This window comes from Chlorocebus sabaeus, chromosome 29 (genome assembly GCF_047675955.1).
Source record: "Chlorocebus sabaeus isolate Y175 chromosome 29, mChlSab1.0.hap1, whole genome shotgun sequence".
NCBI classification, from domain to species: domain Eukaryota; kingdom Metazoa; phylum Chordata; class Mammalia; order Primates; family Cercopithecidae; genus Chlorocebus; species Chlorocebus sabaeus.
The window spans coordinates 5,436,493-5,458,235 of record NC_132932.1 but is presented as its reverse complement, the minus strand read 5'-3'; the positions used below and the strand labels follow the sequence as shown (position 1 = coordinate 5,458,235).

General features: G+C 48.0%; 1 protein-coding gene across 1 annotated transcript in view; it reads left to right on the top strand.

Annotated features, from left to right (window-relative positions):
- Positions 1–21,743, top strand: part of ALDH1A3 (aldehyde dehydrogenase 1 family member A3) — a 37,315-nt gene that overhangs the window by 5,266 nt on the left and 10,306 nt on the right. Inside the window, exons 2-10 of the mRNA XM_007990580.3 lie at positions 237–341; positions 2,324–2,464; positions 7,376–7,505; positions 7,823–7,884; positions 8,832–8,960; positions 10,841–10,954; positions 13,003–13,105; positions 15,806–15,990; positions 20,749–20,913. Of these exons, the coding sequence (XP_007988771.1) occupies positions 237–341; positions 2,324–2,464; positions 7,376–7,505; positions 7,823–7,884; positions 8,832–8,960; positions 10,841–10,954; positions 13,003–13,105; positions 15,806–15,990; positions 20,749–20,913 (1,134 nt within the window). The remainder of the gene's footprint in view (positions 1–236; positions 342–2,323; positions 2,465–7,375; positions 7,506–7,822; positions 7,885–8,831; positions 8,961–10,840; positions 10,955–13,002; positions 13,106–15,805; positions 15,991–20,748; positions 20,914–21,743) is intronic.

Genomic DNA, 21,743 nt, shown 5'->3' with positions numbered 1-21,743 from the left:
TTTAGTTTTATTTGACCAAAACTTGAATTTCGAGTCTGTCCTGGTTGATCTGTTGGTCATGTGGTCCTGGGACTCCGTCCCCCTCCGGGTCTCATCTATAAAATGTTGAAGGGGAGAGGGAAGCAGCAGGGAGGAAGGTGGACAAGATGGATAAGACGTTACCTAAGGTCCTTAGCATGTTGAAATTATATGATTTTGTTCTAAACCTAATTCGTTACACTTCCTTTCCTGGTTAGATATTTATCAACAATGAATGGCACGAATCCAAGAGTGGAAAAAAGTTTGCCACATATAACCCTTCAACTCTGGAGAAAATATGTGAAGTGGAAGAAGGAGATAAGGTAAATATTTAAAAAAAAAAAAACAGTTGCTCTAAGTAATTCAATTATAGATGACCAAAGGATAAGGAAGCAGTTTGGCTTAGCTATAAGATAGAACTGGCCCATCCTAGGGGCAGGGCCTGGGCTAGCTGCATGAATTGGCATGTGGTTCTCAGACATGTGGTACAGAATGGGATCAATTACTGATGATCCTCTGCAGAGAATCATTCTCCTTTGATAGATATTTCTCCATCTATGAGGATGACCTCACCTATCCTCATCATATGGCTAAAGGAAAGGTTTTTTTGTTTTTTGTTTTTTGTTTTTTGTTTTTCAATTATTTGGACCTGGAGGCATTAAAGAATCTTTCCATAAAGCATTTCTGGCTGGTGTATTTCAACAAATGCAGCATTCTGGCAGGAGACATTTTAGAAAAAAAATAGACTTGAAGGAAAAAAATAGTTGCTACCTGGGTGATGCTGGGATAGTTAACAATGTAACCACCAGATTTCTTTTCTCCTAGAAATTTACATGAGCATGGAAAGCGGTAACCTTTATCACTCTATTTCCAAGTGCAAGGTCTATATCATAACACGGAAGTTAAGGGACTTCTGAATGTGTCCTTTATACATGGCAAGACCATTAAATCTATTTTGAATGTTAGTGCAGAGGTAAAGCCCTTCCACTGAGGGCAGGGAGATGTAAATGTTTCCTCAACCGCTAGAGCACTGGACTGATGTTCTTAGTCAGCAAACTGATGACGTTGGAAGTGGATGGAGTGAAGGGCGTGTGCAGCGTAGGCTTGGATTTTATCCTGCCCATGAGTTTTGTGACAGATGTGCAAATGCACAGCGGCCGCACCTATACAGACCCACCTCTGTGTGGCACCTCGTGACAGGTAGGCTCTGCTAACAAAGAAAGTGGCACAGAGGAGCTCGTAGAAAAATGTGAGGGCATCGGGGGAAAGCCATGACATGGAATGAGGTTTCCACTAGGAGACTCCCAAGCGCCTTGTACACGTGCTGGAAGGAGAACGAGACCCTTGCCCTGGGCCTTGATTTCTCCCTTGGTCTGAGTGACTCTTCTGAGCCAGAGGCCACCCCACACTCTGCAGCTGGAGAGGTCCTGGCCTCCACCCCAGAGCCTGGGACAAGGAATCCAGTGTCCCACATCTCCCCTGCCAAGCTTCTACTCACCCCCAAGCCAGTTCTGGACACACGGAGTCTCAGTAGAGTCACTCCTGCCTGGTGTCTGGCATCCACTCCTTGATGTACCTTCTAGAAAGAGAGAGGCACGGAGGGGCCTTCGAGATGAATGTGGCCCATTTTCCTGAGAAGGAGAAAGAATGACACTACTCTAAATGGCCCTCACTTCTTTCCTTTTAGAAAGAAGGTTCTGTTGTGATTATGCTATCAGTGCACAAACGATCCAGTTCTGCTCCCATGGAGTGAGTGAGACTGAAGGGAGAAAAAAGGCCTCCATGTTCCTCCCTGTCTGTGAACTGTTCCATGATGGTCAGTTCTGCAATCCAGAAAGGAACGAATTTCCCCATTCTCACTCTTGGACCACCAGTTCCCAGCTGGAATAAAATGCCGGACAGCCATTTCCCACCTGGTCTGTGAACAGCAGGCTTGTGTGTGTTCACAACGAGCCAGCCAGTGGAAAGTCCTTCCGTCCTTGGGTCCCCCAGAAAAATACTCAGGGTCGGTGACTTTATGAAATATTTTAAAATGTTTTTTATAATCAGAAACAAACGTTTTTGTTTTTTTGACCACTGTAGAAATATTAAGATGATATTTGACCACTGTAGAAATATTAAGATGTAAAGAAGAAAAAAATCACTTGAATGCTCCCAGCCACTCAAGTGATTGAAAAACTTGCTGCTGCTTGCAGCCTGTCTGCCAGCGGCACAATCCTGCTCTTCCCTGTAACTGACAGCCGCGATCCCAAACTGCAGTCACATCAAAAGATGACACCCTCTCTCTGTTGTTTTGGCCACTCAGCCCGATGTGGACAAGGCTGTGGAGGCTGCACAGGCTGCCTTCCAGAGGGGCTCGCCATGGCGCCGGCTGGATGCCCTGAGTCGTGGGCGGCTGCTGCACCAGCTGGCTGACCTGGTGGAGAGGGACCGCGCCACCTTGGCCGTGAGTACACGCACATGGGGGCCGGTGGGGGATGAGCCAGCCTCAGTGAGGGTCCTGTCCCCCATGTGGTGTGGGAAAAAATATCAGGGTCCTGGTTTTCTGTGGTCGCGGGTCTGTTCCATCCTTTGAGATACAGCTCTCTGGCAATACATGCAGGTGTTGATGCCTCTGGACCGAATCCCTTGCATTTTGAAGTCAGACTTTTGTCCTCTGCAGCTCAGCTTCTTGACCAAGTGGTTGTCTGTAGGAAGTTCAGCTATATCAGTGGTCTCAGACTTGGGGCACTCACAGATTGGTGACTATGAGCTGGGCCATATCCTGGTACCACCTGTATGTTTATACACTTAACTTTTTTCTTTTTTGTATTAACTCCCTTTTATTTATTTTATTTTATTTATTTTTTTGAGACAGAATCTCCCCGTCACCCAGGCTGTAGTGCAGTAATGTAATCTCGGCTCACTGCAGCCTCTGCCTCCCAAATTAAAATGATTCTCTTGCCTCAGCCTGAGTAGCTGGGACTACAGGTGCCCACCACCATGCCCGGCTAATTTTTATATTTGTAATAGAGACAGGGTTTTGTCATGTTGGCCAGGTCTTGAACTCCTGGTCTCGAACTCCTGGTCTCGAACTCCTGGCCTCAGGTGATCCGCCGGCCTTGGCCTCACAAAGTGCTGGGATTACAGATGTGAGCCACTGTGCCCATGCTTAACTCCCTTTTAAACTTAAGTTTAACCTCATCCTAAGAAACAATATTCATGAAATCACAGATTTGATGTGGTAATTTTATTTTTCTAATACTTACTAAAGTAAATGCCACCACTTAATACAGAAAAAACTGTTCCCATGTGACCTAAAATTATTCCTCAATCACCCCTGAACTGGCTAGTAGCAAGCATATGTAGAGTGGTGGTGAGGGCAGGATAGCCTGGTTATATGAAACCTCAGAGTAGGAAAGACGTAGGTTCAAATCCCCACTCTGCCACTTACTAGCTGTGTGACTTTGGACAACTTGTGAAACCTCTCTCAGATTTATTTCTTCGTGTAAAATGTCACCAATAATGATAACTCAGTGGTGTAAGAATGGTCTATTTAAGATTCTAGGCAGAAAAAAAAATTCTAGGCAGAGTCCCCAGGCATGCAGTAAGCACTAAATAGATGATAACTATTATTAATAATAGCAGTTATCATAATAAGGCCATGTGAACACCCATTTTCTAACCTCAGCTATATACACTGCTCGCCAGTAATTTCTAGTTACCTTAGGTGGGGAGACTGATGCAGCATACCCCATGAGGTTGGGCTGCGAAGGCATTCATCAGTTGTAAATCCATTCTTTAGCAGGATCCTCAGACTTTCCTCTGGTCTTGAGGGGGTGATCAGAGGCCACGTTGGACTGTGAGGTCCTTTGCATCCTGTCCTTGCACATCTCAGCCTCTTGTTTTTAAAAGTTGTTCCAAACCTTGAGGCCCAGTTGTAGGGGAGGAAATCTCCTTTTTGGCCTTTGATTTGGAAAAATGGTTTTTCTGATGTCGGGAACAAGCAGTAGGGTAGCCACTGTTTAAAGGAGGGTGTCAGCCAGGACACGGAAATTGCTGTTGCCCCTGAATGTGTTTCTTAGGGTGGAAGAACTCTCAGGCCTTACTCTTGGGTGCATTTCCCTAAGGGTGCATCAACACAGAAACTCAAGCTCTCCTTCCTTCCTTCCCAGTCAGCCCGGCCAGTCCACATGTTCCCCGGGTGAGGGTAGCAACCTCCCAGGGTAAGCGCTTCTCTCTGAGGAGCCTCTGGTTTCTTCCTGCAACGTAAGCCAGCCTCAACACTCAAGCTGCCAAACTGGCTTTTTCAAAAACATTTCTGTTTTAACCCGGCATGAGCTCATCAGTCAGCAATGTCCGTGTGGACTAATAGCAAGCTAGAGAGGATGTGCCCTGGGCACCTCCCCCGCCCCGAACCCTGTCCTTAAGTGTCAGTATCATCTTAGAAGCAGAGGCTGCAAAGCCACCTTCATCTTCAGCCTGCCCCATTGTCCTGGCATGACTGTGTTTTGACAGCAGACAGAGCTTTGGAGGACCTCAGAATGCAAACCCAGCAAATCACTTCTGCCATTGGGACCTCGCTGCCCACAAGAAATAAGATCCAGCTCTTTGCCACAACATGAAAGGGACAAGAGAATTACTGGCAAACACGGTTTTTAAAACTCCGACCACATCACAAGAGAGCGCCCCTTGCGCTCCACCTCGATATGGTTTCCGTGCATGTTCATGGAGTGTGTTCTCTTGCCGGCTCAGTGGTTTGACAGAGCTGGGTGTTTATTTCTGTGCTCAGTGTCTGGAAACAGATGTGGGGGATCCAGCAGCCCCTGGATGGCTTTCCTTTGCTGGGGCACCCAGGCCCCAGCTCTCCTCTTTGGGTGCTCATTTTGGGAGCTCCCAAATGGAAGCCCTCCCTATCCACTCTCCTTTTCACCCCAAGTGCCATTTCTGGGTCCTCTAGTTGTAAGCCCTGCTGTGCTGTTTTCCTGGCACTTTCCCGTCATTCTTTAGTATCTGAGGGTTATGATGTGTTAATTTCTCAGGGGGCACATTTTTCTCTTAAAATGCTAAAGGAAATAAACTTAGGAGTGGCTATGGTTTACTCGTGATTGAGCCACAATAACAAGTTGTTTAAAGGATGACTGTTTCAATATGTAGTTAGCACTTATACTCACTCACCTGCAGAATTTTTTTTCTAATAATTTCCCATCTAAACCTAGTCATGACCTGGGTTTTGCTCAGAGAAATTCCATAAAACCAACCTGGTAAATTCATGTTGTCATTCCAGTAAGCAAACTTGCTGAAGTTAATAATAAAAACAAATAGCAATGCTTGTTGAATGCTCGCCATGGATCCGGCTTGTTGTAGCACTGCTTGTTGAATGCTCACCATCACCCGCTTTGTTGAGCTGTAGGATTTTTTATCTCACTTCAGAGATGAGAAACTGAGGCCCAGAGAGGTTAAATAACCTGTCCTAGGTCACCCAGCCAGGACTGGAGGCAGAATGTTGGCTCCATGTCTTGCACTTACCCTCAGTGCTGGATGTTGAAGTCCTCTCTTTTTCCATCCCAGAAAAGAGCGAAGAATAAACTCCTGGTTCCACTGACAGATATGCAGTTACTGTCTGGCATAGGTCAGTGTTAGAGGCCTTTTGGCACTATTTGCAATTGCTAGGTTTCCCCTGGAAAACGAAAGTTCACGCTTGAGTGAAATCTATAGGAACCAACAGTAGAGTATACTTGATGTCACACTGGCCTGACTCAGTCCCTGAGCGGCAGCTGCTGGGGGCAGAACACACACCCCCAACCTAGACCAGTCCTGTGGTCTTCAGCAACCCAGTGGCCTGTCTGGGTCCCCAGGTGAGGATCACTAAGCCCTTCTCTGGTGCCTAACGGGAAGATGATGATAATCAGTGTAATCATCAGTGTTCTCATGTGAACACCAATCTAGCACTCACCATGGGCGGGCACTGTGGTTGGTGCTCTGTGTCCACTGACTCCTTTCACTCTAACACTGACCCTGTGAGGTAGGAACCATTATTATTCTTATTTACAGATGAGGAAACTGAGGCAGGGAGAGATTCCAGGACTTACCCAAAGCCCATTTACTTAACTAGGGTTCAGCAGATGTGGTTGCCTCCTAATTAGAGGGGGCTTGGTTCATTCCTGAAGCAAAGGGGAGCTGGGGTAGCCCAAGCATCTGGAGTGGCTGTCCTGCAGTCTTTCCAGGCACACGTGTCCAGGAGCAGCCTCTAAAGGCCGGTTGCTGTTCTGGCCGGAAGTAGATGCCCCGAATTCAGCTGCTGCCTCACTGGGTGGCCTTGGCCAAGTCACTGGACCGTTAGTGTCTGTGCCTGCACCTTGAAGTGGGAATACAGTCATGAAGCTCAAAGGGTGAGACGTCGGGGAGTATGCTGGGGTTAAAGCCCTGGGCCTGAGGAGGGGCCTGGGTGAGACATTGGGGAGTGTGCTGGGGTTAAGGCCCTGGGCCTGAGGAGGGGCCTCTTCTTCCTTTGTCAATCATCACCTCACTCCACTGACTCTTTCACAAGAATCCAGCCCTGGGCTATGTGTCAGGGCGGCCACTTCCTGCAGAGGCGGATGACTGGCGGTTTCAGCGCTGGGCTCAACTGGGGCCACTTGTCTGAGGGACAAAGGGGTTCTCTTCCACCCAGGCTGGAAATAGAAAAGAATCCCTGCCATTGAGTGGCTGCACACTCGCCCTGGGTAATCACCTCCCTCACCAGCAGGACAGTCTGCTCCCTTCCGACTCTGCATCCGACTCTGCATCCGGCCGGACTCTGCAGTGCAGGAGGGAAGGATTGCATCTTTGTGCTGGGGGCGCGACCCTTCTCGGCTCGGTCACTTTCCACAGCTGCACTGGCCAGCCTGGCTGAGAAGGAAGAGCCTACATCTTCCCTTTCTCTTTTGTTCGAGGAGGGCAGCTCCCACTACAGCCACCCCAAAGCCAGCTAACCTTCAGAGAGCTTCCTGGGAACACACAAGCACACACGACTGGCCACACGGCAAAGGCCACCGTGCTACAGATGGAAGATCAGATGCCAGTGTGCATTCCTTCCCAGCACGGCTTTAAATCTGCCTTGCCTGCATGCATCCTTCAAAGAGGGTGCATGTCTATGTTCTGGCCCACCACCCCACAGCCCACTTTAGGTGTTTTGAAATAAAAGCAATCCTCACACTCAGGGACAGGCCTCACTTTACATTTGGTGTCATGCTTTCTGAAGAGGTACATCTGACTGTGAGGTCTACAGAGTGATGTCCTAGGACTGTGTTCTCTCCCCAACTTCCATCTTTAACAGCCTGACAGTACAAAAGAAAAGCAAATCATGTCCAAAACAGACATCATCTTGTTATTGCAGGCCTTGGAGACGATGGATACAGGGAAGCCATTTCTTCATGCCTTTTTCATCGACCTGGAGGGCTGTATTAGAACCCTCAGATACTTTGCAGGGTGGGCGGACAAAATCCAGGGCAAGACCATCCCCACAGGTGAGCAAGGTGGATTATAGCTTATATTATAGCTTATATTATAGTCCCTTTGGGGCTATATCTTTTCATTAATCCAGAGCCCCTCCTGACTGTTTCCCCAAGTCACCATTCCCAGCCCCACTCCCTCTCCAAATGGTACTGCCAATTCTTCCTCTAAGAACTTCACTTTTAAAGTTGAGGTCAAATCACTTCTGTGTATAATAGACAAGACTTGAATCTGGCACCCTTGTTGGTTTCTTTCTTGTCTTTTTATTACTTCAAGTTTCTAACCTGGATTAAGTGAGTGTATCCTTTCCCACCGTGTAACCCTCTTCCAGATGACAACGTTGTGTGCTTCACCAGGCATGAGCCCATTGGTGTCTGTGGGGCCATCACTCCAGTAAGTATGGCAGCTTTTCTCAGTAGATTCTATGTAGATCCCGCCCCACTGCCCTGTGTCCTTTGGACTCAATTTCTGGTGTGTTTTTATCTGATTGCACTAGCATTGAACAAGCATTTTCTTTGTGGCATGGAACTCCATGCTTGGGGGCTGTTGAGATGGATTACACCCCATTTCTGCTCTCCTAAGGCCAGCTTTAGGCATGCCACAGAAAGCACTGTGCATTCCAGCCAGAGTGGTCAGGAATGGCCAGAATTCCCAGGAAGGTGGTCTCTTAACTGAGCCTTAAAGATAAGAAAGATTTGTTCAACAATAAAAATCATTTTCCAAAGAGTAGGAATGGCCTAAGCAAAAGTGTAGAGGTGTCTGGGCTACTTAGAAGGGAACAGCAGGAAATCTGGCGGGGCTAGAGCTCAGGCAGGAGCAAAAGTGAGGAAGAGGGTGCACACACGTGGCAGGTGGTGTGCGCCAGCTTCCAGCAGCTTTGGCTGCCAAGGAGCCGGGACTTTATTCATTGGGCAGTGGGGATGCTTATAGGTGCCCAAGAAATGCAACAGTGTTGCCTGTCTGTTTGGGACGCCTCTGGCCATTGCAACAACAGCCAGGCAGGAAGCTGGAGAGCCTGGTGGCAACATGAAGTGAGGGTTGGAAAAGTGTCCATGGCGGCAGGGAGGAGGACACGTCTTCAGCAGACGTTTTAGAGGGGGAGGTAGAACACATACAACAGCATCCTCTTTGCAAAGGTTACCTATTAGTACCACCCAGAATGCAACTTAAGAAGTGTTGTGCAGGAATGCAGTTCTGATCATTGCACACTCCTATGTTACCCCATATACCCCAAATCCAGACCATGAAAAGCAAGTGTCCTCCACAAAGGCATCACTGGGCACATGGGACAGGGTGGCAGGGTGGATCTGGGCCCCCAAAGCCCCTGTGCTCTGTCGCAGTGGAACTTCCCCCTGCTGATGCTGGTGTGGAAGCTAGCACCCGCCCTCTGCTGTGGGAACACCATGGTCCTGAAGCCTGCGGAGCAGACACCCCTCACCGCCCTTCATCTCGGCTCTCTGATCAAAGAGGTGAGACATCCAGAAAGAGAATATCACGTGTTCTTGGTAACATTCCCACTCCTAGGAACCAGGCCACCATCACGAGATGGGACAGTGGCAGACTACTGGCAATTGAGTGGGAAGGGAATGACTCCCAATGTTTTGCTTGGCGACTGCACGTTCTTTCTCCTGCTTGTGGCCACTGAGCTGGAGAAACTCCATTCCTCCCAGTGGTCCTAATGAGAATGCTTAACTCTTATTATGGGCTCAAACCTATGGTTGAGGACCCAGTGGTTTGTCTAGAGAATTTGCACGGGGGTCAACCAAGAGGGAGCCAAATATTTGGGAAGTTCTCTGGGATTTGCATTCTCAGTTTATGAAACGGTCTGTTTTTCTCTGGAGGGGTGGCCTTGCCAGCTCCAGTTGGGCTGCTGCAGCTATCTGTGTGCCGGGTCCCTGCTAATCAGTGCCCTCTGCTCTGAATGCAATCTCTTCTCCCTCAGGCAGCCAGAACTTAGGGAAATAGAGGCCCAAAGGGACACCTCCTTCCAGACATACCTTTTGTCATTCCATCCCCAGGTTGTATGGAGCAAAGATTTAGAGAAAGCAACAGAAAGCAAAGAGGGACAGAAGGAAAGATCCTTTCCTTTCTCTTCTTAGTCGGACTGATATGACTGGGAGGCAGGTCCATGGTTGCTTAGAGGCGAGGTGGGAACAGCTGGTGATGAGTCAGTTTCTCGCTTTCCTTTGGTGATGTGGGGCATAATTAAGTCACACTGGTGAGACTTAGGAATTTGAAAACCCCAACTGTTAAGAAACAGTGCCTAAAAATCTAAAGACTCAAGCACCATGCCTAAAATCTTGACCTTCTGAAATAATGTGTTCTAAGTAAACCTCAGGACAGGTGGGGAAGAGCGTCCTCCACCTCATTTGTTTTTCTTGCCTGATAAAGAGGCTTAGTATATGAAAAACACGAGGCATGAACATGAACGAGGTGGCAGTCCCTGCCTTCCAGAAGGGCTTGCTCCAGGTGAGACTTAGGTTGAACAAGCAAAGAACTTTAAGGGAGTGATACCTTGTCACCATTTGGAACAATAACGGATCTGACTAATAAATGAAAACTGGGCTGGGAGCAGTGGCTCATGCCTGTAATCCCAGCACTTTAGGAGGCTGAGGCAGGCGGATCACGAGGTCAGGAGATTGAGACCATCCTGGCTAACACGGTGAAACCCTGTCTTTACTAAAAATACAAAAAATTAGCCAGGCATGGTGGCGGGCACGCCTGTAGTCCCAGCTACTCGGGAGGCTGAGGCGGGAGAATGGCATGAACCCGGGAGGCGGAGGTTGCAGTGAGCCAAGATCGTGCCACTGCACTCCAGCCTGGGTGACAGAGCGACACTCCATCTCAAAAAAAAAAAAAAAAAAAGAAGAAGAAAAGGAAAAAAGAAAACTGAAGCTCTGGGCAGATGTTTTGCAGGTGCTTCTGATCCTGGGCAGGGGATTGTGATAAAGCTGCCCCTCTCCCCTTAACACATACACACACTCTCTGTCTCTCACACACACACCCCCCACCAACACAGAAAGGTGCTGTGCTACAGGTGGGCCACGGCCACCTTGCAGCATAACGACACATTTGCACTGCACATCACTTTGGGATGGGGTCCTCCCTGGAAGGAGAAGTGGGCATCTCCCCTTGCCTAGCCTGCACACTGGGCTGGCAGTAGGGGGTAAAAAGCCCAGGTCACCTCCTAGGGTGCCCAAGGGCAACTGCATCTGGGTCCTGGGTAAACCCACCCCGGCCCGGGCTTCCCTGTGGGGATGTGACATAGCCACGGCTCTCTCGGCCCAAATGTGGATCCATGGTGGGTGAAGTCCGTTCTTCTTCAAGTGCTATCTTGGTTTCTTCCCAGGCCGGGTTCCCTCCAGGAGTGGTGAACATCGTGCCAGGATTCGGGCCTACAGTGGGAGCAGCAATTTCTTCTCACCCTCAGGTCAACAAGATCGCCTTCACCGGGTCCACAGAGGTAACCCTCCTCACGGGGTGCTGGTGAAAGTGAAAGTGGCGCGTTACTTGACACCTGTGAACTTTTCCTTTGACAGGCTTTAATATGGTTTGTTTTTCTTCTAAATTTGACCATGTTTTAGTATATAACAACCAGTTTTAAAAGTCACTGGCCTGGTTTCCAAAGTAAATAAATATCCAATAGAACTCAGAAGCCTTAGAAGAAAAGATTGAGAGATAAGATAAAGTAAAAATGTAAAATATTCATCTGTCAAACAACACCATAATTAAGATTAAGAGATAAATAACAAGCTCAGAGAAAAATAGTTGTGATGCATGCAGTGCTCCAAGAATTTATATCCATCATATGTAAAGTGCTCCTACAAATCAATGAAAAAAAAAAACTGAATGGTAGAAAAATGGGTAGTTCAGAGAATAGAAATACTAAATGCCCAATAAGCTTAAACTAGTTTGCTGGTAATCAGGAAAATGTAAATTCAAACAAAATCAGACTCTCCTTTTGCCTGCCAGTTTGCTAAAAACTGAAATGATACTACTGAGAATATGGGGAAGCAGGCACTCACCGACACTTTCCCTAAGATGACGGTGTTTTGGTAGCACTCATCCAACATTTATAAGTGAAAAACTTTTTGATTCAGAAGCTCCATTTAAAAAAAACAAACTACTTAAAGAAATTTTCTCATAAGGCTTCAGGGACATATTTTCAAGGATGTTATGTTCATTCTATGAAATGTTTTACAGCCATTACAACAAGGAAAGCTGTCCATGATCCATTGTTGAAGCACACAACAGCAAACTGTAGAAAATTACCCACAATATGATCCCATTCATAAAAGTGTGTGCTTGTAGAAGTAGAAATTGTCTGGAAGGATTCCCAAGAAATCATTACTGATTGCCACCTATGGGGTGGGCTCAGGGGCAGAGCGGGAGGGAAGCTGAAGGCTTTCTCCCTTTAATTTACATACATCTCTGTGTGGAATTACTTCTAATGAGAAAGTACTTCTTCTGTACTTAAAAAAGAAAAAAACACCCACTGCAATCAGTGTCCCCATCCCCCTCCTCAGTTAGTCCAGCCCTAATGGGTGCCGTTACTCTCCTTGGGGACAGACATTGTCCCTGTGGATGGATTCCAGACCTCATTCAGCCATCACCCATGAGCTTGCGGATGTTTAAAATGCACTTACACCTTAGCTTTGGAGAAAACAGTCTCAGACCCGAAAGAGCCCGGGCCGCCCCTTGCTAGCTTCTGGCTCTAGGCCTCCGTGTCTGTGCTGGTCTCTGAGGGTCTTCCCAGCTCTGAAGTTCACGGTGCTAGGCTTTACTTGTCGCCCTAGATAAGTCACCAAGTCATGATGGGCCAGCCCACCCCTCCAGGGGTGCGGTGGGCAATGGGAGAGACCCCGTGGGGGCGTTAAGCATGACTGGTGAGTGGCTCTTCTGCTCATAGTGCACCCCTTCACTCCCTGCCTGTCTGCGGCAGCCTCAGTCTTATAGTGTGTTTCCAGAGAATTGGCTCCTTCTCATCCTGAAGGCTGGCTGCCCCCGCTACTTCTCTAACACTTGGAGGTTCCCTCAGATCACACCAAAGAGCCACACAGAACCACCTCCCTACTGGGCTTTTGGAATTTCAGCTGTTTCTAGTGAGGGGTAGAGTCACCCCGTGGTCCCTGAAGCCCTTCACCAGACTGGCTGGACCAGTCTGCTGGGCTCAGAAGGATGGGCACCAGGACAGGTGAGCAGGTGGTGGCCCTGTTTCCAGCCAGCTGTGTGGGCTCCTAGGGGCTCCAACTCACACCTGTAAGTGGAGCAGCTCAGACCAAGGATCCCAGGATGTTGTGGTCTAGCATGGGAAGAGATGCTGGCAGAGGGGAGGAGATGCTGGCAGAGGCCAGGAGAGTGAAGTGACACCATCGGGGCCTGGAGCGCCTGGGCAGAGAGGGAGGTGGTGGCAGTACCACCTGGGCTTGTCCAGAATGTTCGCTGATGTTTGCATCTGGACCAAGTTCAGCCACGTCCAAGGTACATTGTGGTCTGTGTTCTGTCCTGGAGGTTGGAAAACTGGTTAAAGAAGCCGCCTCCCGGAGCAATCTGAAGCGGGTGACGCTGGAGCTGGGGGGGAAGAACCCGTGCATCGTGTGCTCTGATGCTGACTGTGAGTCTTTGCCTCCTGGGCTTTGCTGGGGCTTCGGGGCACCCATCCATCTCTCCCCACTTCCTGGCCTGAATTCAAAACCAACTGAGAGTAAGATGCATGCACACACAGTGGGGATACTTCCACCCTGGGCATCCCGCCCACAGTCAGCCAGCCGCAGACAGGCAGGTGGACATCAAAATGCCAGCTTTACTTGTAGTAGAAAGCTGCCTTCTACTGCCAAAATGACATGGCTTGAGTGGCACCTGAGAGGCTGCCTGTTTCTGTGCCTCCACCTTAAGTTTACCCGCCTGTTCCTGCAGAGCTGGGGTCACAAGGAGCAGGTCTGACTTCTCCTCCAGAGCCCCTGGGAGTAGGGGGGAGGGCAAGTGCCGCCCACTCCCAGTCATTCATTCTTCTCCCCTCCAAGTCACATTCCCTAGCGTATGTTTTAAGATCCCTGAAGAGTGGAGATGCTTTTTCCTTGTGTCTCAGACGTGATAAATCAGAGGAGGGCAGTAGCAACTGATCCTTCAAATTACCCTCTTTGCCTGGTTCTAGGCCTGCACCCCTGCCCTGGGAAGGCAACCTGCCCAGCAGTTTGGGGGCAGCTTGTGTCTTGCCAGAGCCAAATGACACAACATTAAAATATATGCTATTGTTGGCTGCCATGTCCACAAGAGGGAAGAAAGGGCTGGTCGGGCATTCATTCGCCCTGCTGACAGCGTCAGTTATCAAAAGGTGTGACTTCCCAAGTGCCTTAAAACACCTTTACCTTAAAGAATAACCTCCCCCACCTGTCCACTGGTGCCAGAAATTCCTGTCATGGAGAACAAAGCCTTTCATTTCACACTCAGATAAGGTTGGAATTGCAAATATCTCTAAGAAAAATGACCCTGGCACAATTTCTGACTAAGGCGTAGATAACTGATATCAGTTCCTTTCTGGCAGCTGGCTTCCACAATGGGAGAAAGGACAGGAGGAGGAAACAGGCTCTCAGGAAGGAAAGGGGAGCTGGGTGTGAAGATGGACTGCCCATTTCTTGCTTGGGTTAGTGTTCCAGCAGTTAGTGTGGAAGCACCCGTTAGTGCTATGAAAAGCAAGTGGTTTTTGGAGCCACATGGAGCATTTCTGGCACTGTGACTCACATTTGGAGTCCCAAACAGCCAAGACTCCTGTTTTGCATTCCTGTGCCACCATATCTGGATACTCCGCCTACACTGAAATTCATCTTCTTCCTCTTGGGAGGAAAACTGCAGCTAAAGCACAGGACTAATTGTGTTTGGGGCTTGATTTTACTTACAAGGGTCATAAAAACATGCCGTGTAGCCACCTCCTACTCCTCATCAGGGCAGTGCCAGTCCACAAATTACATCCTGACATAACCAGCATCCCAGGCAAGACATCAAGGGTAACAAGCCAGCATTCCCCTGCCCCTTCACCTCACCCCTAGCTCCATCAGGAGCAGGAAATGAGTCTGTTATTTTGGAGGAGGGTCCGTTCCAAGTTGGGACCTGGCCCAGCCAACTGCAGGGGTCGAGAGTGCAGAGAGGTACCCCCAAACCTTATGGTGCGGTCCTGCTGCCACTGAAACTTGCACAAATGACTCAGCTAGATAGGAGCAGCCTCCTTCTCAAAGTCAAGGGCAAAGTCCCTTGGAGCAGCCCTGATGGAATTGGAATGGATCACCTTCCAGTGCCCAGAGCCACTGCCAGCCTCTATGCAAAAGAAAGCTGCATTTCTTAAGCAAGCAGTAGTGCGGGGGGTTGGTGGTGATGAAACCAGCCAAGGGTTGAACACTAGAAACCCCTCTGTAGATGTAAATGACATCCCAATACCATTCTTATCCACTAAGCGTGTCCCCCAAGATCTTATTCTCTAAACGCCCTCTAGCTCGGTTTGAATAACTGGTTTTTAGCTCAATGTCATCTCTACAACTTAGAGTCAGACCTTTCAAGTTACGCACATGATGTTACCTTACTTAATAAGACCCTTCTTTTACTCAAGGTGGAAAATTTTGGCTTCTTTAGAAGTTCTCGCCAGTGGGCCTACATCAATAATTACCAAAGTTTATTCTATAAAACATTAGTCCTCTAGAAAAAGGGGAGGGGAGGGTTACATAGGCAAGTGAAATGAGGAATGCTATGATTCTCTGGACTTATTAGCATATTAAACGTACTAAGGAGCCGGGCGCAGTGGCTCAAAGCCTGTAATCCCAGCACTTTGGGAGGCCAAGATGGGCGGATCACGAGGTCAGGAGATCGAGACCATCCTGGCTAACACGGTGAAACCCCGTCTCCACTAAAAAATCCAAAAAACTAGCCGGGCGAGGTGGCGGGCGCCTGTAGTCCCAGCTACTCGGGAGGCTGAGGCAGGAGAATGGCGTAAACCCGGGAGGCGGAGCTTGCAGTGAGCTGAGATCCGGCCACTGCACTCCAGCCTGGGCGACAGAGCAAGACTCTGTCTCAAAAAAAAAAAAAAAAGGTACTGAGAAGTCCTGCAGTCAGGGAATTGATTTAACCCCAAACTTGGTGGACCCCAAAATCCTTTCTCCCTTCCTCTCTGGAAAAGTCTGCAAACAAAATTAATTTCTGAAATGCAGCCATCCTGGGGCCTGTTTTCTTGTGTAGGCAATTAGAATTGCAGCTGTCGCCAGTCCTGCTTTAACGACTTAATCGCTTCCTCTCACTCCGCCCGCCTCCCTCGCCCCTCCCCCTCCAGTGGACTTGGCAGTGGAGTGTGCCCATCAGGGAGTGTTCTTCAACCAAGGCCAGTGTTGCACGGCAGCCTCCAGGGTGTTCGTGGAGGAGCAGGTCTACTCTGAGTTTGTCAGGCGGAGCGTGGAGTATGCCAGGAAACGGCCCGTGGGAGACCCCTTCGATGTCAAAACAGAACAGGGACCTCAGGTAATCCCCCTGGTGTGTCTAAACACATGGTGCTTGTCTAGGGGCTGAAGCAGGCAGTCCCATGGCCACCGCCTACAGGGTCCCTCTCCAAGGAAGGAACGCTAACTTGACCTACCCAGGAGGCTTTCTTTTCTTTAGAAACTGATCAGCAACACAATCCCATCACATCCCGAGTCAGGTCCTGGGGACTCATGGAAGCGGGCAGGACACACTGAGGCATGGGAGGAGGGTGCTGTTCCCAGGGCAGAAGGCCATCTGCCTGCACCCTCCACTCTCCAGGATGGTCTCCCTACAGAAAAGGGGCTGTAGGCTGGCTGAAGGCAGCAGAGTGCAGGCAGGGTGTGGCCTGGTGTCTCAGTCGCAGCCCAAGGCCCTCAAGCCCAAGTGGGTTACAGGACAAGGTGAACCATCAGAAACCAAACAATCCCAGATGGAGAGAGCCTGGGGCGTGAGAATGTGTCTCCAGGCAGTAGGAACATGTATCTGGAGGCCGAGTTTGGGAAGCCAAGGACAGGATGAAAATGATCATAACCACGAGATTTAATATCCTCTTTAATAGGGCACATCCTGTATCACTTTCTTACTAATTATGAAGTGAAGCAAATGGATAAATATTTAAAAGAGGGCAGCCTGACCATCCCATGCATTATTGAAATGGAGCTCAGCAGCCACTCACTTTGCTTTTAGCCAAAGTTCTGCCCCAGCCACGAAATTTCAAGTCACATGTCTGTGACTTCTCCACTTGTGTCTATCCCGGGAGGCTGCTACTTCCCCCACTGTGACAGCATTGCATGTTTACAGGGGAGGCTGCTGTAGATCTGAGCTCAGATTTGACCCTGGGCTTTATGAAAGTCACAAAAATCCTTCCATGCGTCAGTTTCCTCATCTGGAGAATGGGGAGTAATCAATGAATATTATGATAATTTCGTGGCACCTAGGAAGTATTCAGTTATGGACAGGTTTTATTTTTAAACAGGAGGAAGCTTTAAATGACAGGTTCTGCAGTCTAGGTGGCAGTGAGTGTCTGTGCATGACATCAGGCTGTCCTATGGGGATGCCCTGGCTGGGGAAGAAGGGAGGGCCTCGTGGAGGAGGGGTGGGTTTCTGGTCATTAGTGCCCACCCTCCACTGGCCCCAGCCCACACACTCCGATGCCACATGACCCTGACAGAAAGCACTTCTTCTTGTGGCTAACATTCCTTCTCCTCTGTCATTGCCTGCCCAGCCTCTGCCCCAAACCCAGCAGTCAGTGACACAAGGTTGTCTAATGGCCTCGGCTGGATTTCAGATCTGAACGCAAACATGACCACAAGTCATTATGGAATCCACCGTGATTTTTAAAGCTAATCCAGAATCAGTGAGAAATGTGTGAACTGATCCCCATACAAAAGAAACTTTTTTACCCCATCGTTATTTGTAAGTCTCTTTCCGTGGCTCTTTTCTTGGCTTATGCCTGATGTCTCAGTCTTGACTTTTGGGCCAGATACACCAATTTCTTCCAAGAGAACATATAGAGGCAGAATGGGTGCTGATTTCATCAGTGCATTCATGCCACCGCTCATAGTCCTTTTGAAAGCTCACTAAAGCTGTCTAACCTCAGTATATTATTTTAGCATGCTGTTAGGGTTTTTTTTTTTTTTTTTTTTCTTCCAAAGTGCTTTTTCATCTACGGTAATAAGATTTTACTCTGAGAGGACTTACAGCTGTCTAAATACTCCCGTCTGTCTCATGCCTGTAAAACAGCTAACTGACCTAGATCCGGGTCCACGGCCGGGCTAGCACTCACAGGAATGCTCCAAAATCATTCAGGTTTATTTGGCAACTGAGCAACGAGGCACATAAACATTATGCAGGCCACCTGGCCAGGCAGGATCCAGCAGTGTCCTCCCGGCAGAGAGCTGAGCACAGCCTTGAGCCCGTCCTGTGGGGGCCATATTTCCCTGTTTCTGGTGTTGTGCCCTGCCGCGTCATCTCACTTCCTGGCAGGTCTCTCTTCCTGTACTGTAAGGCACCAGCTGACATTTCATGGAGGATTATTAGATTTAAACAATGTGTTCCTACAGACTCTCCAGGGAGTGTTGAGTTTGGATGTGTAGGGTTTCCACAGGGACCCAGCACTGCCTGCAGGACAAACAGGGTCTTCCAGATGGCATATGCCCAGCAGCCAGGGAGGACCTGCAGTTGGGTGAAGCCCCTGTGGCCCTTTTGGCCCCTCAGGGAGAAGAGCAGCTCAGCAACATCTGGAACTGTTAACCTGAGACTTGGTTCACCCAGAGAGAAGTTGAGAGAACCTTGAGCTCTTCTGGGATCTGTTGCAGAGCTGTTTTTGTTACCTTTATTTCGTTACTTGTTTTTGTTACTTTTTTTGAGTGGAGTACACATAAGTGGGTCAAATCCCAAAATGCCTAAAAACATCTATAGTGAAAGGGTTCCCGCCCCTCCCGCCCCCATCTTTGTACACCTGGTTCTTAACCCTTCCTCCCATGGGTATCCCCAGTTCTTAGTTCCTCATGTCTCCCTTTAGAATGTTTTCATGTGTATACAAGCAGATATGAATGCAAGTCCTGATTGCCTTTGTTATTTTTACACAAAAGTTACCATAATAGTATACTATCTTACACTATGTTTATTGTTCCCTAAAAAAAACTTGAAGAGCTCTTTATACCAGTCCATGGGAACCTGCCTGATTCTTTTTCACATGTGTACAGAATTCTGCTGGATGAAGCCACCAGAATTTCAGTAACGTCTTCTGATTAGCATGCGGGTATGTGCAGTCACACACAAGGCCTCAGAGTATGTAATTTCACACACACACAAGGAGATCCCTGGGACAGCTTCCCCAAAGTGGGTTGCTAAGTGGGAACACATTTGTAATTTCCTTAAGTGTTGCTGAATTACCTTCCATAGAGGCTGACCCAATGTGTATTCCTACCAATATTCTAGAAGCTTGTCTATTTCTTTACCCTCTCCAACAGAATATGGATTTTTTTCCCATCTGAGAGATAAAAATGGTATCTTGTTTCACTTTAATATGCATGTACCTCTTACAATAAGCAAGAACATCTTATTATATATTTAAAAACCATTTGTATTTCCTTTATTATCAAATGTGCATTTGCTTTGCATATTTTTATTTCAAAATGTTGGGCATTTTTCTTACCACTTCTAAGACCTCTTTAAATACATAGTAGAGAGATTAGCTTTCTATGAATATGGCTTATTAATATTTTTTCCAAGTCAGTTGTTTTGCTCTTTGTTATGATAATTTTGCTCCCCTGCCTCACTTTTTTTTTTTTTTTTTTTTTTTAACATACTCAAAATTATACATCTTTTCTATTTGGCTTTTGCATTTTGAGTCATTAGAAGGCCATTAGACATTGCTCCAATTTTGCCCCCTCCTTTTTTTTACATACTCAAAATTATACATCTTTTCTTTTTTGGCTTCTGCATTTTGAGTCATTAGAAGGCACTCCAAGTTCGCAGGAGAAGTCTCCCACATATAAAACGTTTATGGTTTTGTTTTTCCTGGTTATATCTTTGATCTATTTGGAGTTTGGCCTGGTATAAGGTGTGAGGTATGGATCTGAGTTAGTATTTTTAAACTGGGTCCGTATTTCACAGGATGATTGATCAAGTGGCATGCATGGTTTATGCCCTCTCTGCTGCTCCTCCAGGACAGACTGTCATACAGTTTCACCACTGGGTTTGCTTGTTTTTCTGTTTATGATTATTGGAATAAAACCAGTTTTCCCATCTAAAAGTCCCAGCTAAAGTAAACCTAGTAAAGCTTTGTCTCTCCTAGCCAAAGAGGAGGGAGACCAGCCACAGATCATGATAAAGGACAGGATTCCCATAGATATCAGGAAGAAGGCCCAGTGGAGGGGGCAGAAAGAGCGTTTTCCCCCTTGAGCAGTCTGCCAAAAGGGTGTGCTTTTGACAACTGGTCAGTAGCATGTTCACAAGCTGTGTGTCAGGCTGGTGGTATAGGGCAAACTCCAGCCAAGGAGACATCTAGACAAGATAGCAAAAGGAAGAATCTTTCTCATGAACTGTTCCCCACTAACCAAGGAGCAGCCCCTCCGCCCCACTTGGAGTCTCATTCTGCTTTGTCCCCAGGGGTGTTGAGTAAGGTGGTTAGCTTTTCTTCTCGCTTCTCTGCATCAAGATAGGAGAATTCCAGTAACTATAACCCTGAGTCATGGTGCCAACTGAGCAGGGCACAGGGTTGCCAGGTGATACATGGCACCCAGGTAGACATGAATTTCAGATAAACAGTGAATGCGCTTTTAGCTTAAGTATATCCCAAATATTGTTTTGGGACACGCATTATACTAAAAAAAATTATGTGTTATTTTTCTGAAATTCAGATTCACTGGGTATCCTGTATTTTTATTTGCTAAATTTGGCAACCTGAGTAGAATGTAAAGAGTTGGGAGAGGAAAGAATGTGACCATTTCAGACCTCTGCCACCCATGGATTAACTTTGCTGCATGGAAAAGGGAGATAGAAGTGTAAATAAGTCCCAAACCTCCAGAGGACAAGACGAGTCTATCTCCCCATCTCTCCCCTGCTCCAAAGAGTCCAGCTCTGTGCATCAGAGGAATATTTGCCTGCAAGGCACATTAGTTACATGGATCATGACTTGACAAGAATGTGCAGAGGGAGGACGGCTGATCATGTTGAAGGCCACTGAAAACATGAGATGGCAGCCACTGCCCAGAAGGAAGCCAGGCTGCACTTTTTGTTTGTGTTTTGCAGATTGATCAAAAGCAGTTCAACAAAATCTTAGAGCTGATCGAGAGTGGGAAGAAGGAAGGAGCCAAGCTGGAATGTGGGGGCTCAGCCATGGAAGACAAGGGGCTCTTCATCAAACCCACTGTCTTCTCAGAAGTCACAGACAACATGCGGATTGCCAAAGAGGAGGTACAAGGGGGCTGTGGCAAGACTACGGCCTGCAGGGCCTTTCAAACAGGAGTCCTTCCCTAGGGTCCAGGGATCCCAGAAATCCTTGTGATCTGAGCGTTTTTTTGGTTTTGTTGTTGTTGTTGTTGTTTCTGTGTGGTCTTTCCCCTCTCCTTTGGGGTCCCTAGGGAAGCCGTTTTGTCCCTGCCTCTGGTGAACTCCAAGCATGATACAGCAAGTACCTTGTTTGTTCTAGCTAGTTTTCACTCATGGCTCACCCTCTCTGGGGAGCAGCAAGCCCTCTCTGACCTAACACACCGGGTCCCTGAGTCAGTCATGCAACAGCAGGTGGAGAACTGTTGCCACCTGTGGGTTTTGCCAGGGATCAATTCAAGAACCTGTGGATTCAGGGCCCAAAGTCGCCTTCAGGGCCCCCCAGACTAAACTTCAAGTGTTCACTCAAGGAACATGTCACAGCTGGAATTCTTATTGACATTTTCCACCACGGATGTCTTGGAAATGAGGGAAATTAAAGAGACTCCCCCACTCCCATAAGAGTGTAAATCTTTGTCTTGCAACCCCGCTTACACTAGATGGGAACTGGTTCCCCCACAGCATTTGTAAGTGAAGAGCTGGATCCCAGGAGGTTAGACCCTGGACATGGTCTTTTGGGGCACATAAAAGGATGAGTCCCTGCCAAGGGCTTTCTGGGGCAGGTATTTTAGAGGTGTCTTCCTCGAGATTGTTATGTGCGGTGATGGCATAAATCTCAGCTCCTTAAACATCCCTGTGACGAGAGGTCCTGGGGAACCCGGAAGATATTTTGGCAGGCCAGGCACCATCCTGCCAGC